Below are 17,142 nucleotides of genomic sequence, written 5' to 3'. Positions count from 1 at the left end.
ATAAGCGATAACATGTGTAGATATAATCTGGAGTTAAGTTTACAGATCGCATTAAAACGGAAGTATTTGAAATAACGAGGTACAGTGAACGCGACACGAAGATAAACAGACGCACACGATGCAGATGTTTAACGTTATCAGCGTTACTGATTATTTAGCTAACGATAGATTTATTTAAATGAAAAACTGCTGTGTAAGCTGTGTGTTTTTCTGTCTGCAAGAATCAAAGGATATCTAGGTAAGCGATGTTGATGTTAACGTCCTTGTCAGCGAACGTTAGCTCGCGTTAGCTACAAGTTACACTGTTAAAGTTAGCTAACATTAATAAACGTTATAACGGTGCAATAACGACGGTCGGTCTCAGGGGAGTTATGTATGTTTTTTTTTCATTACTAGCACGTTAACGTCGTGCTCGTTAAAACTACATATCAATGAGTCAAATGTAGCCTGAGTGAACTTTGACATTCAAATGATTTTCTTTGAAGGGGCTAGCTAAAGTTAGCTAACAACAACATAATGCTCGTTCAACAAAATGAGCAACATGTCACATCAGCACGGGCCTCGACCTTCAGACACACACCAATGCATTGTTCGGTTTTTATTAAAAATAATAGCAACAGCTATTTATCCATGTGTGACCTCAAGATGAAGGTAAACTTGCCGCAGTTAAAGACGCAGCATGACTTTACCATCTACTCATGATCCTTATACATACCAAGTAGATAATGACGGTGTAATTGCACATAAATGTTTGCTATTTTTCTACTTGATTTGTCCTTAAATGTTCATTGCTGTGTCTCTGTCTGTGTGTGTGTGTGTGTGTGTGTGTGTGTGTGTGTGTTAACTGTAATGAACCTACAGAAATGCTCGTCTTTAATCCCTAACTTTTTAATACAACTATAGCAGTTATTGATGTAGTATTAAGATCTTTTACTTAAGTAAAAATAGTAATACCACAGTGTAGAAATACTCTGTTAGATGAAATAGTCCTGCATTCAAAATTGTACTTAAGTAAAAGTACAAAAGCATTAACATCGAAATATACTTTATTTAAAAAAAAAGCCAAAACAAAGTGAAAGCACTCATTTTGCAGAATGGCCCATTTCAGAATTATACAGATTATGATTTTGCATAATAATCATTGATGCACCAAAATATGCACCACTTTAATGTAGCAGATTGCAAAAAAAACATTTTTTTACTTAATTTTTTTTTTTTACTATTTATTTACCACTGGTGATTATACATTACACAAAGGGACCATTATAGTTTTTATTACAATCCACAACAGCTTAATTTAATCATAATTTCTTTGTTGATAATATTTTGTATTATTCTGAATTCGAAAAATAACTTGTAACTAGTAGAAGTATACAGTAGCAGAAAATGGAAATGGTCAGAAGTAGTACAAGTGCCTCAAAATTGCACTCATAGTACAGTATTTTAGTCATTGTATTTAGTAAAATTCCATCACTGCGGTGTGCTCCCTATAATTTTTGCTTTATGCAAATCAACTGCTTTCTGTTAGACTACATTATTCCTCTTTTATAGTATTAAAATTAAATAATCAAAAATAACTGCCAGATCATTTTCACTTCACCAGTTCTTATACAAATTTCTCCCATCAACTCCTAAAAGCAGGAAATGAGATTTTTCATTTCACTGAACTTTGTTCTTTTGTCTCTGTTCCTGTCTCTCATGTGTTCAGCCACTCACTTTGACAAACATACACTATCAGGATGGTGTCATACAAGCGGCTGAACCCTGAAGATGTCCAGTTTTCCAATGCAGTTTTGTCAGAAGAGCCTCGTCCTGTCCATGAAGAAGTTCCAGTGAGTTCATATGTTAACGTAGACTGCTTTCGCTGCCTCGAACTTTCTGCAGTCTTGTTTTAAAAGTGCAAAGTGTTGGTTTCTTCTCATTTCTGCAGAAAAACAATGCTCTTTCTTCGGACTGTAAATGTTTTGGGATGATTTAGAATCTAGATATGTTAGTCTCATTATTTTATTGTTCTATAATAATAGTTTGTTCTTCTTAGGAGATCAAATGAACAGTAATTTATTAGCCTTCGCTTCTCAGTTGTGAGGATTTTTTGCCTTTTCTTTGACTCGTGTGATAGGGAACCAAATGTTGAATATAGACTGTTGGTTGAACAAAAAAAAACATTTGACCAAACTATGAATCAGTTCATTAACAGTATAATCAGTGATAATGAAACCATTAGTGAGTTGCAGCCCTCGTCAATTTCCTTTTTGTTTTTGCAGATTGTTTTCAAGATGCCACTTTAGATTGTTGTAGGAATTGTTTGTGTTACCTGTTTTCTATGTTTTAATTCTGTAACACTTTGTTATTGCTGCCTGATTTGGATACTCTTAATCAAGACATTTTTAATATTATTGAGGCTTTCCTGGTTAAAAAAAATATCTTTGTCGCTTTGATGGCTACAAATGTTGGAAAGGTTCAGCTGTTTTATTACAGTGAAAAAAGGACTACTCCTATAATGTATTTCTTATTTGATGTCTTTGTTGTGATTTAAGGTGCCGGAGCCTGAGGAAGCCTCTTTGCTTCCACGGAGGCCGCCATGCTCCGTCACCACAGGTCTCCTGGTCATTGGCTGCCTGCTGCTGCTCCTCTGTGGAGGCTGGTTACTAGGCACCATGTTCTGGCTGCACCGTCCGTCCACCCAACAGCCGCATAGACCCCCGTCACCGGCCCCTGCACAAACACCAGACTCTAAAGTAGAAACAGGAGTAAACGACACTGCAGCTGCTTTCCGCCGTGAGGCTTGCAGTTTAATCCCTGAGGCGTGGAGGTTTGACTGCTACCCTGAAAGAGGGATGGTTGTGACCAGAGAGATGTGTGAGGCACGGAACTGTTGCTTTATCCCCGCGTCCTCTCCCTCCTCCTCTGCCACTCGCCCATCAGGGAGAAATGGAATCCCTTGGTGTTTCTACCCTCAGGATTTTCCCTCCTACTCTCTTGTGTCTGTAAACGACACAGCGCTAGGACAGAAAGGCACGCTCGTAAGGGAGGTGAAGACCTACTACCCAGCAGACATCCTCTCTCTAGAAGTGGAGATTCGACATGAGACAGACACACGGCTTCGTGTTAGGGTGAGTGACCTCCATTATTAAAGTGAGCAAACAACAAATTTATAGGCTAATAAGATCTGTGCCAATCCTTTGATTGAACCAGGTCAGTGTAAAGCAGTCATGAAGTGCTTATAGGTCAGCTGATAAAGTTTCATTACACACCTCTGATAATTCTCTGGTAATTACAAACTGTTTGTTTTTCCTCGTGTTTCTCGATCTAGATAACAGATCCCTCAAGTTCACGGTTTGAGGTTCCAATCTCTGTTCCCGCTGCCACCACGAAGGCAGAAAGTCCAGACTACATCATAGAGCTTTCAAAGGAGCCGTTTGGTCTCATCGTGAAGAGAAGCTCGACAGGAGCAGTGCTGTAAGTCTGACTGGAATAGACCACTTTGAGTTGGGTTAAGAAAGGGTGACGGTTACAATCAGACTTGTACTGTATACTAGATAAACTCGCTTAAAGAGATTGTTTGGATTTTTTTAAAGTGTGGGTGTATGTTGTACTTATCCACAGTAAGTGTGTAAGCTACAGTAGATGTCTGTTGGCACACCCCCAGTTTGGAAAATTAGCAGGGGTGCAGACGCTGAAGCTAAGCATTGTACTGCTGTGGATGGGGCAGCGGCAAAACATGTGTTAACCACCTCAACTAATCTCAACCAAAAAAATCTGTAACAGTTAAAGTGTATGCTGTATTTGGAATATTTTCACCCCTTAACCTGTCTGTCAGACAGCAACTGTTTGAGGTAGTGGTAGACCAGCAGCTCCTGTTTTCAGCAATGTAAAATCACTGTTTTTCCCATCAAAAATACCTGTCTGCGTCTAGGTAAAGTAGTGAAAATATTTAGAATACAGCGTACAGTTAAACTCATATTGATTCTTTTAGGTGGGACTTTTTAGGTGGCTAAAATACATTTTGTTGCCAGCCCCTCAACAGAAGTACATCACTTACAGTAGCTTCTGTGTCACTGACATCTATTGTATGTTATGCACTCACTTTGGACAAGTACCACTTTAAAGACCTGGACTATCCCTTTAAGGCACATTCAGTTGTGAAAAAAACACTGTTTGTTATGAAATAATAATTAACAATATAACACTGTTTCTTCTTTCAACGCTCTCCTGTTAGTCTGAACACCACCGTGGCTCCTCTCTTCTATGCGGATCAGTTTCTCCAGTTATCCACCTCCCTGCCAAGTCAGTTCATTTACGGGCTGGGCGAGCACCGCTCCACCTTCCTGCATGATGTCCACTGGAACACACTCACCATGTGGGCAAGAGATGTGCCTCCTATGGTATGAAAACACCTGCTTTTGTCTTCTGTTTATAATCACAACATTTTAGCCACAGACACAGATGTCCAAACTTATTACAGATATTTAACTGTTAGCAGGAAAATCAAAAGTTAATTAAATTATGTAAACTTTTTTTTCCCTCCTGTGGCATGTCAAAATGTCCTCTGTGGAAAAGGGCCAATATAAATAATTTTAGGATATGGCTTTTTGGGATTACAGCTTGACTGAATGTGCAGTTCACCTTTATACAAATAAGATGAAATTCATTTTGTTTCTCTCTCTGCAATATAGGAACAGACAAACCTATACGGAGCTCATCCATTTTATCTGGCAATGGAGGACGGTGGGAACGCACACGGATTCTTCCTGCTGAACAGCAATGCAATGGGTCAGTCAGTTAGTCGCCCTGATACTTCCACTTCAGGTTTCACTACGTGCAATCTTACTCACTAGTAGCTGATTCTTACAGTGTCACAGCTGTTCATATGACACCATTAAGCAACGTTATAAAAAAACAGAAGTCCCTAAATGGACTTTTGTGGAGTGTCACAGAAGCGTGACTGCAGTGTCAGTAAATATCAACTTTTCAGTGTTGCATAAAGAGGTCATTCTGAGTTCATGTCATATTTTCTAATGCAGATACGGAGTGTTTCTGACTGAAAGGGTTAATAAGTTTCAAACTTAGTCAGACTGCAATGTCATTGTTTTCCCTTTGCCATCATAATAAGGGTTATCAAAGATCAGTGTTTAATGTTATAATTCAGATCTTATTTTTTGTTTCACAAACAAGATGTGTTAATGAGCAGAGATAATCAGTGCTTCTTTTTAAATATAGTTGTTTAGCTCTAGATGTATTCTTAGCCACTGATTATATCCCCCGCACTTTAGTTTTTTATCTGCTCTCTAGCTTTATAGACCTGCTCCCAGTGGTTCCTAATTGTATCTTACCTAGAAGGAATTTATTTTAAATACCAAATGTTTCATCGTTAGTTTTTCTGTTTCTTCAGATGTGATCCTTCAGCCCGCTCCAGCACTCACCTGGCGCACTATTGGTGGAATCCTTGACTTTTACGTTTTCCTTGGTCCTGATCCTGCGTCAGTGATTGGACAATATATGGAAGTCATAGGTCAGTAGGTTAACATATCCCTGTTTTACAGACTGTGAAAGGATTGTAAAGTTACACTTTACGACTGTAGCAACAATCCACCTATTGACTTCATATCATACCTGGATGAAAAAAAATGGCATTAACAGACATACTTCAGTGTTAACAGACATACTTCAGTGTTAACAGACATACTTAATAGCTTCAGGTTGTGAAAGTGTGAATGCCTCTCTGTAGGCTTGCCATGGTAGTCGTTGTTACAGGTGTTGCATGTTTTTTGGGCATACGCTGATGACATTTCTTGCCTATTGCCTCCACCTTTGTTTTGCTTTTTTAATCAATTACTTAACTTATTTGGATGACAGATGCTGCTATTATAAACCGAAAGTGTCTGCTTTGTACAGCAGCAGTAGAGTCGCAGCGCATGGTAGCAGCATGAACCAGCATGAACATAAGGAGAGTTTACATCAAAGACAGTGGTGGAGGATTTTGTGTCAAAGCGAAAAGTTAAACATTTGGCATTATTTTGGATTTAAACACAGTGCTAATGGGTAGAAGTTGATAACAGTAATGAGGAAAAAGGAATTTTTCCATCGCAGCTCCACATCTAACAGCTCCCTGTGGCTGCTTCTTGTTTTATTTCTTACTGCAATATTTCAAACTGATCTTCTGTCGACAAATTTTGTCCCGTCCTGTAAATGCTAATAACACTTTTTCTGTGACTACTTAATAATAAAAGTCAACCTGTAGCAGTGGGGAATGTTAGCTTTGCATTACCAGTGCCTTTCATCTAAAATGTTCGGTGTTATAGTAAGTGGTGTTTTCATGAGTTTATTGACTGATGGGATGATTCCCTCACCATGGCATCCCTATCAAGTAGCTACTTTCCTCCTTTCTTTTTAAGCAGAGGTTGCTCACCACTTATAACCATAACACTTTGTAAATAACTCAAGAAAAACATGAGATACATTTCATGACAGTGCATGAACAGGAAAGATTCAGCAAACTTTACAGAAGATTTGTGATTTCATGTTTTAGTTCCGAGTGAAAAATCTCTGTACGTCCTGCATCTGTATCAAGTATGACAGTCTGATCCACAGAGAAGAGCAGTGAAAACACTCCACAGACTTTCTGTTTCGGTTTGTCTCCTTGTTCTGTTGCTTTGTGGTTCTGTCCAGTGTGAGAAACCTCAGTTTGTTTCTGTCTCCCTGTTTCTGTCTCCCTCACCTCCTACTCCTGTTATTGATGATTTCCTCACTCCCGTCTCTCTTTGTGTCCCTCCATGTTTTCACAGGCTACCCAGCGATGCCCATCTACTGGGCTTTAGGGTACCACCTCTGTCGCTGGGGTTACAACACCAGTGACTCTGCCTGGGAGGTTGTCAAAAGCCTGAGGAATTATGGGATACCCCATGTAAAGTTGACCCTATTTGGTTGTGTGTCCGCCAGTACTTTTCTTTCTTTGTTCTTTTTTCTTACATGTTTTGTGTGTTGATTTGTTCAAAGGACGTCCAGTGGAATGATATTGACTACATGGACCAGTTTATGGACTTCACTTTTGACTCAACAAAGTTCGGCACACTGCCCGATATGGTCAAGGACCTGCACGCTCATGACCAGCGCTACGTCATGATCGTGGTATACAGGAGTTTGTATTCGCTCTCGAATGCGTGTGTGTGTTGTATAATTGTATTCAATCTCTATTTAACCAGAGTCTTGGGCAAGACAACATGGAAAATTTCACTTAAAAGAACACCAGCCTAAAAACACAACAGCAAAAAAGTTTAAAACAATCAGCAAAAAGTTTTTTATAAACAGAAGCAAACAATCAGCTAATTTAAAACAAATTAGCAGCGTTCAGTAGCCAGACAAGTGAATTCAGTGGTCAAAAAGTCCTTAATTCTGTTTTTAAAATCCCCCAGGCTTATAATAAAGTCTAGTTTAAGGTGACTCTTTAGCTGACACTAAGATGATGGAGCAAAAACTTTAAAAGAGCACAGGTTTGAGGAATGATGTTTCCTGAGAGTTGCAGCCACTGACAGTTTTAGGAGTCAGTGTTGTGTTTGATTTGGCTTGTTTTTATGATGTTTGTGTCTCAACCTGCAGGACCCAGGTATCAGCAGCACGCAGCCTGAGGGTTCATACTGGCCATACGATGAAGGGCTGAGGAGGGACGTTTTTATTAAAGACGCTGAAGGAAAAACACTTATTGGGAAGGTGAGACCCTGTAATGATGTTTCACAAAAGTGATTATCCCAAGACACAATTACTTTCTCCTCCCTGTCCTCTGCTGTCAAAAGGAAACATTGAGGGTGCGTTAGTAATGAAATTGTCCATCTCTTCCTCCAGGTGTGGCCCGGTCTGACTGCATATCCTGATTTCTCTGATGATGTGACCCATGAATGGTGGTACGACAACCTTCAGAGGTTCCATGAGAAGGTGCCATTTGATGGATTATGGATTGTAAGTATAGATATGGAAGATACCATTGTAAAACTGGCTCTTGACAGGTCATGATATCTTCTCCTTGACTTTTGTCATATTCATTTTTTTAGGACATGAATGAGCCGTCAAATTTCCTGGATGGGTCTACCAATGGCTGTCCATCAAACAGTCTTGAAAATCCTCCTTACACACCCGGTGGGAAATCTCAAGCACAAGTCACACAACACGCATACCAAATACACAATAACAGAGTACATGTGATTGTCAAAATGTAAATGTGTGTCTTTTTCCTTTTCAGGAGTACTAGGAGGTTTGCTGAGAGCCAAAACTGTGTGTGCCACTGCACAGCAAAAACAGTCCATACACTATAATATGCACAGCCTCTATGGACTTATGGAAGCCAAGGCATCTGCAAGGTCAAGACCTATAACACACACACACACACACACACGCACACACAGTCACAGAGACAGACTTTTTCCACTAAGGACAATTTGTGTCCTCTCTTTAAATCTGCCTGTCCACTTTCTTTACTTATTTTTTTTCCTCTTGTCCAGCGCTCTTAAGCGAATCTTGGCCAAAAGACCTTTTGTCATCTCTCGCTCCACCTTCCCCAGTCAGGGGATGTATTCTGGTCACTGGCTGGGAGACAACAGGAGCCAGTGGAAAGACCTGTACACTTCTATAGCAGGTCAGACACATGTATTACTTTTATTTCAGCAAAATCAACTTTTTATCAATCTCTTGACTAAACAGAAGCCTGATGGTGCAGAAAAAAAACATATTATATTGCCTCTGTCAGTTGATAGGACAAAATGATTATCAAAGCATAAAAAAGCATAAACACATGGACTCATACACTTTTTTTTCTGTTTCATACTGAGAGTAACATTAGTTTTTCAGCTTATTCAGGCATTTAAAAATCAGTTTGAAACCAACAAAAGGGCTCCTTCATCTGTAGTACCACAACTTAGAAAGTTTCTTTTTTTTCCTGCAGCTCTATTTATAAAGTTTTGTATATTAACAAATTAAATCACTGTTTGTTATGTGGAAGGTTGTTTATAGTGACGAATCCACAAGTAAATTTTCTATCTTCTTTCAACCTCTCTAGCTTTGTTCCCAGTAACAGCATGCAGCTGTTTTCAGTGAAAATGTTCTTACAAACCTACTTTTTTACAAACTGCTCACCACCAAACACCTTACAGACAAAGTTAGCAACTAACTGGTGAGTAAAGCAGAAGCTAAAGAGAGATATTTTCTGGGAAGTTGATAAGAGTCACAGGACCAAAACAGGACTTTAGATAAATGCTAATGTTTCTCCTTGACAGTGTGTGTATTTGTGTAAACAAACTATTGTTTGCTAACATGTAAGCAAAAGTTGCTAAAATAAAAGAAATCAGCTTCATATGATAGCCATGGCATTGCCATGTTGTTTAACAAATGCTAGTCAGCAATTTGGAATATATTTATAGGATTTTATGACTTGCTTGTGTTGTTGTGTAAGTGCTAATTTGAAGGTTGTGAGGTTTTAAACATCTGCATTATGGTGGCAGTTAAACATGTTTTATTGCACACACTACTCTGTACTTATTCTGTCAACTGCAGTACAGAGAGGAGGAGGAGTAACACCCACACCAGTGTATTACTATTTTTAGATCTCCTAGACTTGTGTATAAAATTGTTTATTTAATATTTGGAAATTGGTTCTCTGTCATTTCAATGTCTCTTGATGTTGACCTTTTCAAGTGTCTCCTTTCCATGTCCTCCTGATGCTTCCCACCTGTCTCCTTCAGGTATGTTGACCTTTAACCTTCTGGGCATCCCATTGGTGGGAGCAGATATCTGTGGCTTCAGCGAGGAGCCGCAGGAGGAACTCTGTGTCCGCTGGACGCAGCTGGGAGCTTTCTATCCCTTCATGCGCAACCACAATGCCATCGACATGAAGGTAACCTCCTAATTCACTGCTCCAAACAGAAATCAAAAGTAAAAGAAATGCTAAGGAGCTACTCTATTCTTCCCTCCTTTTTAGAAATGTCATTTTTGTCTTTAATTGTTTTTCTCAAGCCTCAAGACCCAATAGCGTTCAGCCCTCTGGCTCGTACGGCGATGAAGCAGGCCCTGCTGCTGCGTTATTCTCTTTTCCCCGTCCTCTACACTCTCTTTCATCATGCACATGTACACGGACACACTGTCGCACGGCCGATAATGTTTGAGTAAGTGTTCATTTTATTATTTTGTCTGGATTAGGAGGATCCTTGCCTTACTGTTTCTATCCTGTGTGTCATTCAAAGGTTTCCAAAAGATGTAAAAACCTATGGTATCGACAAACAGTTCATGTGGGGGAAGAGTTTATTAGTGACACCAGTACTGGATCCCGGAGTCGACTATGTGGACGGTTACTTTCCAGAGGGTCTGTGGTATGACTATTACACGGTAAGACACACACTCCCACAACCGATATTCAGCTCAAAACACACAAACCACTTTTTCACCAACATGGAACCACTTCTGTTCCAGTTCACACACCTTATTTTAAAAACAGAAGTATTTTGACCAAAATAAACAGCCCAAACTCATTCTCAACTTGTCAAATATCGCCACTTTGTCAGTGATTGTTGCATCAGACTCCAGCGCAAAGAGGCAACTTTTCCCAGTGGTATGATACACACACGTGCAACTACTGCAATATAAAAAGTGAGGAAGGCTGTGTAGGAAGGGCAGGAGGAGAGGTGGAGGTTTCAAACAAACTCCAGACTCTCACCTGGGAGCCCGCTTTTTGTTTCCCATGTGAATTTAAAGTCAAACCATGATGTTTTTTCTAAACCTATCCACAGACTTAAGTTGCTTAAACCTAAGGAAAACAACTTGCATATATTGTAAGTTTATTTTGAAAAAGACTGTACGCATGTAACATGCAGAAACTGTGCATTTCCAGTGAAAACAGGAGTGTATTTTGAAAAGACATAATGCATATGCAACAAGAATGGCACTGATTCAAGAACCAGAGCTAGTTTGGTGGAAAAGGACTGACAGAGTACACAGTGCTGTATGAGCTGGGAACAACGTGGCGTAAACAGTAAACTTATGGCCACATATGGCTCTCTACTTCTCAGGGTGACTCTCTGCGCAGTAAAGGTGAAGACCTTCAACTCCAGGCTCCTCTGGATAAGATCAACCTGCATTTGCGTGAGGGCTCTGTTATACCCACTCAGGTAAAAGGGATATTTGGCTCAAATTATATTGGTTTTTTTTATGTAATGATTTTAAATTTCCCCGCCTACATGCTCTTTTACACTGTACGATTTCTGCATTAATCCCTTTGTCCAGAATCTGTTTAGATGCCGACACCATGGCCATGTGTCTGCTTGCATCTGTCTCTCTTTATTTACATGGTGACATTGTGATTCATCAGGCACTCGTCACTCCATCTAACATACTGATTAGCAGTCTGACACAGATTGGGACCAACAGTTTTAAGATTGTCTCTAGTTGTCTTAACTTGACAAGAGAGAAAAGTAGTGACACCAGCAAGCAAAACAGAGGATCTATTTTAGGTCCCTTTACTACCTTGGAGCATGTAATGATGCATGCACTGTTGTTTTGATTTCTTGTGCAAAAGTTATGTGATAAACTTCTGTTGCCTCCACAAAATAGTTGATGTGAAGTGTTTTTCCTTCAGTTTGACAAACACTGAAAATGCCACTGACAAAAATACTTTCAGATGAACTCCACATAAGTATCTAATCAGCATCTTAATTGGGACCATTTATTCGGTAGAAAGTAGTTCCAGTGAAAATTGTTTACAGTGAGGTCTGTGGATCATCAGGGGCACTTTTTTGGAAAGACACATCAAATTTTTCAAACAGCATGTTTATCTCTTGTCTGCAGCACAAAAGACATTTCTTTTATTGATGTGGGTGAACTAACCCTTTTACCTAAGCCTTAAAAAAACAGTCTTGATGATACAAACTGTTTTCAGGGGGTTAAGTGAATATTTGTCATATCTGACAGTTTGGTGGATCTGACATATGCACACTGTACAATCAGCAGTCTAATGTTACTTTTTTTTACTCCCTCTACATTTGTCTCTCCAGGCGCCCAACCTCACCCTGTGGGTGAGCAGCGGTCAGCCTCTCCATTTGGTCTCCGCTCTCTCTGACGATGGTTCAGCCAGTGGAGATCTGTTCTGGGATGACGGAGAGACCATTGACACCTACGAGAGCAATCTGTACGCCTACATCATCTTCAACGTTTCTCAGGTGCTCATACTCAACTAGTTTTACTTTAAAAGAAAACAAAATCCACCCGCAGTATCACTTCCACTGCCTCAGTCCAGTCTGTATTATCTGATTTAGTTTGTGTTTACCCACATTTCTGTGCCTGTTGAAAACCTCCACAAACTGTGTCTGAACTTGTGTGATTAAGTGTATGATTATGTGTGTAGATGCCAAAACAAACTTTGTTGTAGCGAAGCACCCTGGTCTGCTGAGGCCGAGGTCTTATCCTCTAGAGTGGGGTCCGTTAATACCCCTTTAATTTGATGTTAGAAAAACTGAAAAAAAGTTTATCTTTAAAACAGCATTTTTGTGTACATAGTTTCACTGAGTAATTTAATTGTGTATACTTTGTCAACAGCAGTATAAGAAATGACACACAAGGCAGGGCAGGAATTTTAAAACAGTAGTAGTGAAGATGTTAATTTGATTTGTTTTGGGACAGTTGAGCAAGCTGCAAACCAAACCTGTACTGTATCTAATCATCTTCAACCAGAAGATGTTAACATCTTCAACCAGATTCAATTTTTACTTACTTTTTAGCTCTGATCTGGTCTCCACTTAACTCCTGAAGGAAATATAAGGTCCCTTAACAACTAATTGTTCATCAGCTAGTTGCTAACTTTGTTGCTTAAGTTGTCTGTCTGCTGTTTGGTGCAGGGCAGGTAGTGTACAGTGGGTTTATAAGGACTTTTTTAAATCAAAAGAGCTGCAATGAGGTTGATGAGAGTAGTAAGAGTGAATCAAAACAGTATAATTATCGGATGTAAATCAAAACAATGACCTGAAAGACACTAAAATGCTTAACAGAGCTAAGGGGAATAATTTTCTGTAGTTTCATCAATGAGTGGCCCCTTTCACCTTACACATCGTCATTTTTGCAATACTCAAATATTGATTGGTGAAGCATTAATGTCTAGTTTTGAGGCAATAATCATTAAAACGTGTTGTGATGTAACTTACACCCATCCACCTGCTTATTTTGTAGAACGTGATGACATCACAGGTGCTCCATAACAACGTGGAGGCCACCTATATCACCGTGGAGACAGCTTCCTTCTACGGTGTGAAGCAGAAGCCAAGCAAAGTGCTGGTGAACTCACAAGATGCAGTGTTCACCTACAGAATCAACCAGGTGAGATCACAGGTGAACGTACAGGCAGAAAATGGGAAACGACTGTTGTGCTTAATGTTCATGATGAGTCACTTCGGCATAATGTAGACGGCAACCTGTAGATGGATTTAGCCTCTAAAATAATCTAGTCCTGTGACTGATTCAGCATGAGATAAAGCCAGCGTTTTTAGTGTATATTTATACATCAGCAGTGCTTGAAGAAGTATTATCATCATTATCTTAAAAAAGTTACAATCAAACGCTATAAGAATGCTTCATTAACTGTAAAACTCCTGCACTCAAAATTTTACTGAAGTTGAAGTGCATGATGGTAGCAACAAAGTGTACTTAAAGTATGAAATGTAAAAGTACTCATTATGTAGTATGGCCCGTGTCAGTGCTGCACTTTATCATTACATTATTGGAACATTATTGTTTACATATGTTAGCAATACTTAAACATTGTAATTATGACATCTTTTTTGGTGCAACAGTGCAACATATTGTATAATGACTCCATGTTTTTAGTTGTAAGAATCTTATTTTAAGAAGTAATTTAAAGTGTGAAATAGATGTAGTGGAGTAAAAAGTACAACATTTCTCTCTGAAATATAGTTAAAAATAAAAAAGCATAAAATGGGGTTACAAAAAGTGAAGTACAAGTATGCCAGAATCATACTTAAGTATAATACTTTGGTAAATGTACTAAATTACTTTGCACCACTGTGTGACAGAAATGGTCTTGGTGGGAGTTTCAATACAGAGTTGAATCCCACTATAGCAACAGTAGGCAGGTTTCAGCAAATGTATTGTTTAAACTAAAAGCAGCTCTAGTGTTATAGAGCATCTTCTGCAGTACATGAGTTGTGTAATTGTTAGATCAGGATGTTTTGGTTTTATCAGAATGAGGAAACTTTGGGTGCTATAATGATGTGTTTTCTCTCTGCAGGTGTTAACAGTTGCAGATCTCGGTCTCAACCTCAGTCAGAACTTCACCATCAGCTGGATGTATTGAATTAGATGCTCTTCAATCATTGGTTTTATTTTCTATTGGCTGGCACATAGTGCAGTCTATAAGTTTTAGGACAGTTAAGTTTTGGCTCCATACTGCAGAACATTTAACATTAATGGGAATAATAATGACTGAGGTTTAAGTGCTAAATTTCACATTAATATGGGGTGAACAGTACAGCTGAGTATTCTTATTTGATATTGACTGAAATAACCCAGTTCCAAGTAGTATCAAAACTTCTCCAGTCAAACAATACCCTGCATTCGATCCTCTTTGTACCCAGATCTAGAAAAAAAAAGACTATTTGTATGATTTTGCTCTCTGACAATCACCGAAAGCTTTCTTTGATTTAATGAAAGATGTGATTGGGCCGCTACCACAGTAACCAACCCAGACAGTCTGCAGCGTGGTGAAGTCCAGTGCAGTGTATTTGACCAAGTTGGCAGTTCAGTATGCTGAAACACCACCCAAGTGTTCAAAAATATGGCTATACTACACACCTGTGGCGTCAGATTTAAAAAAAATAAATGCATAAAATGTAGAAATAGTCTATGGGTATCTGTATCATTTTAAGGGTACTGGTATTGCCACTGGTGTTGCAATTTTTATACCTTTTTGCCTTTTGCACAAAGAAAGGCTGCAATTCTAAATAGTTCACCCGATGTGGCTTCAAACACCATCTAATTAAAGCTGAGAGTCAGCACTAAAGTCACTGTTTCACATCATATCTCATGCGCTGCAGTACAGAGTCAAAACATTCTGTCCGTCTGTCCAAAATGATGACCAGATAAGCAGGTACTCTGGGGTGAGTGAGCTCAAGTTTGTGCTAATCATATTTTTAGTTCTGTGTTTAAAAAAAATGGCCAAAAAATCCCCATGAAGGCTTATTAGACAACACCTCGTAAACACTGACCTACAGTAGTCTGGACACTGCTTTAAATATCTGTGTGGAACATATTATTTAATGGCTGATAACTGCGCTGTCATCTGATTCAAACAAAAAGCTCGGCAGTTTCATCTTTAGTTTAGCTCATAGATCAAATCTGCATTTTTTAAATTAGCATCATCCGAAAGATTCTGTGCAATAAGTGAAAGAGGGGATGGTCTACCTTTCTAAACGTGAGTCTGAACGTGGTTTATGATGTAATAGGTTGTGTGTGCTTGAATGCTGTTTACAGTCTATTTTTGCACTAATTAGTGCTGCAGTATCGTAAAGGTAGATACAGGTGCCTTATGATTCCTGTTAGTGGGTTTGTGAGCGTCTCTGGGTTTGTTCCAGGTGATCCTTTGTTCAGCTTTATATTGTAAGCCTGCTTTCAGTCCAGATGACCATAGTACTGCTATGCACGATGATTACTTTAATGCATAACTACAGCATACTAGACCAGCTATACATGTTCTGTAATTATTTTACTGTGAAGTTTCTCACACCTCTGATGGCAGGAATGCTATGAAAACCTAATGCCTGATACATTTCTGGAGCTGGTTGAGGGAAGTTTAAAGATCAGCAAAGTTTACTCTGCTTAAATTTGACCTTGATGCTGTGAAAAACTTTGATTTGAAGTTATCGTATTTTTCACAGAACGTTAACTGTGAAAAGCTGGCACCTTTTCAAAGCAAATCGTCGATGCATGTGTGCTGCAAAGCAAACCATCCAAATATTTGTCAGCATGTCAATAGAGAGTATATTTTACTGTACTTGTGTTAAAGTAACTAAAATTGTGACTAAAGAAAATGCATATTTTTATCATGAAGCCTTGTGTTGAAATATTTGTGTAATTGCTTAAATCTAATTAAATGAACAATATGAAAACTACTGGAGTTCTAATGGATCTTTTTTGTATTTTATGACAGACAACTTTTGGGGCAACAACAGGTGAAAAAGAAAGAAATTGAATTGTCTTGACCTCAGTGTATTTCCACTTTTAAGGTATTCTGTGCAGGATTGTCAGTTACTGTTTGTTTGAAAGTGGGGATAAAAGCCAACCACAGATTCACGCTTGTTTGGTGTTGTTTGGTGGCTGTGCAGTATTTGTGTTTTTTGACCCTTAAAGGAATAAAAAATAGAAAGGTTAGATTTGGTTGAACAACCATTTGATTACTGCAATTTAAACTTAAACCCACTGTTTTATGGAATATGTATAAAAAGTCTCCTTTTTGAAAATATCTAAATTTAAGAAAAGATTCTCTGCCCAGTTACTTTTTTTTTCAAAGTCGTAGATAAGTAAATGTATCCGGTATGATAACCGATAACTTTCATATATATTTTACAGCAACCTGAGCCCCGACCTCACCTGAGAGCTGTGGGGGCACATGCCCACAAGTGAACACAGAAAATAAGAAGAAAATAAAGGCAGTCTTTGCAGAAAAATACACTACCACACACTTCTAGTGGGTCATAAGTGATGATTGAGGGGGGATTACTGTTTGAGTCTATACGTTGTTTTTTAGAGAAATCCTGCATAGCATATCTTCAAAGATTCAAGGCACGGAGATCTCAAGTTTTTGTTTTTTCCATTAAAATGTGTCATTTTGAGCCTTTTTTTAATCAAAAGATTGTATTTAAGTACATTTTATTCTTATCTTACCTGAATTCAGATTTGAACCTGAGGTGCTGGTGCGCATGCACCACTAGAGGACACAATTTCTCAATCACAGATACTGTTGTTTCCCCAAAGGCTGCAAAATGTGATGCCATATTTTGTATTATTGTCAGTTTCAATTGCTGATAAGAAGATTTTTTTTGCTGCTGATTTTTCAGAACAAATTCTTGTTTCTGTCTCTACAACTCAAATCGTAGCATTCTT

General features: G+C 38.7%; 1 protein-coding gene across 1 annotated transcript; it reads left to right on the top strand.

Annotated features, from left to right (window-relative positions):
• Positions 1-69: 69 nt before the first annotated feature.
• Positions 70-16,151, top strand: gaa2 (alpha glucosidase 2). The gene is made up of 21 exons (XM_042485152.2): positions 70-238; positions 1,709-1,832; positions 2,538-3,113; positions 3,314-3,459; positions 4,220-4,385; positions 4,677-4,773; positions 5,393-5,512; positions 6,786-6,904; positions 6,997-7,128; positions 7,597-7,707; positions 7,840-7,953; positions 8,046-8,130; positions 8,234-8,351; positions 8,493-8,626; positions 9,729-9,880; positions 10,000-10,148; positions 10,227-10,368; positions 11,049-11,147; positions 12,030-12,194; positions 13,198-13,344; positions 14,273-16,151. The coding sequence occupies exons 2-21, from the start codon at positions 1,740-1,742 to the stop codon at positions 14,336-14,338; spliced, it is 2,931 nt and encodes a 976-aa protein (XP_042341086.1). The 5' UTR covers positions 70-238; positions 1,709-1,739; the 3' UTR covers positions 14,339-16,151.
• Positions 16,152-17,142: the final 991 nt, after the last annotated feature.

This window comes from Plectropomus leopardus, chromosome 3, assembly GCF_026936395.1.
Source record: "Plectropomus leopardus strain MGB_pleo_1.0 chromosome 3, ASM2693639v1, whole genome shotgun sequence".
NCBI classification, from domain to species: Eukaryota; Metazoa; Chordata; class Actinopteri; order Perciformes; family Serranidae; genus Plectropomus; species Plectropomus leopardus.
The sequence above is the reverse complement of the archived record's forward strand: the minus strand, read 5'-3'. Positions and strand labels throughout refer to the sequence as shown.

Bases quoted from the DNA above. Each gene is read 5' to 3' on its own strand.
- gaa2 (XM_042485152.2), top strand. From the start codon at position 1,740: ATGGTGTCATACAAGCGGCTGAACCCTGAAGATGTCCAGTTTTCCAAT. The intron at 3,460-4,219 runs GTAAGTCTGACT...CTCTCCTGTTAG, and splicing joins AGCTCGACAGGAGCAGTGCT to TCTGAACACCACCGTGGCTC. The intron at 7,954-8,045 runs GTAAGTATAGAT...TCATTTTTTTAG, and splicing joins CATTTGATGGATTATGGATT to GACATGAATGAGCCGTCAAA.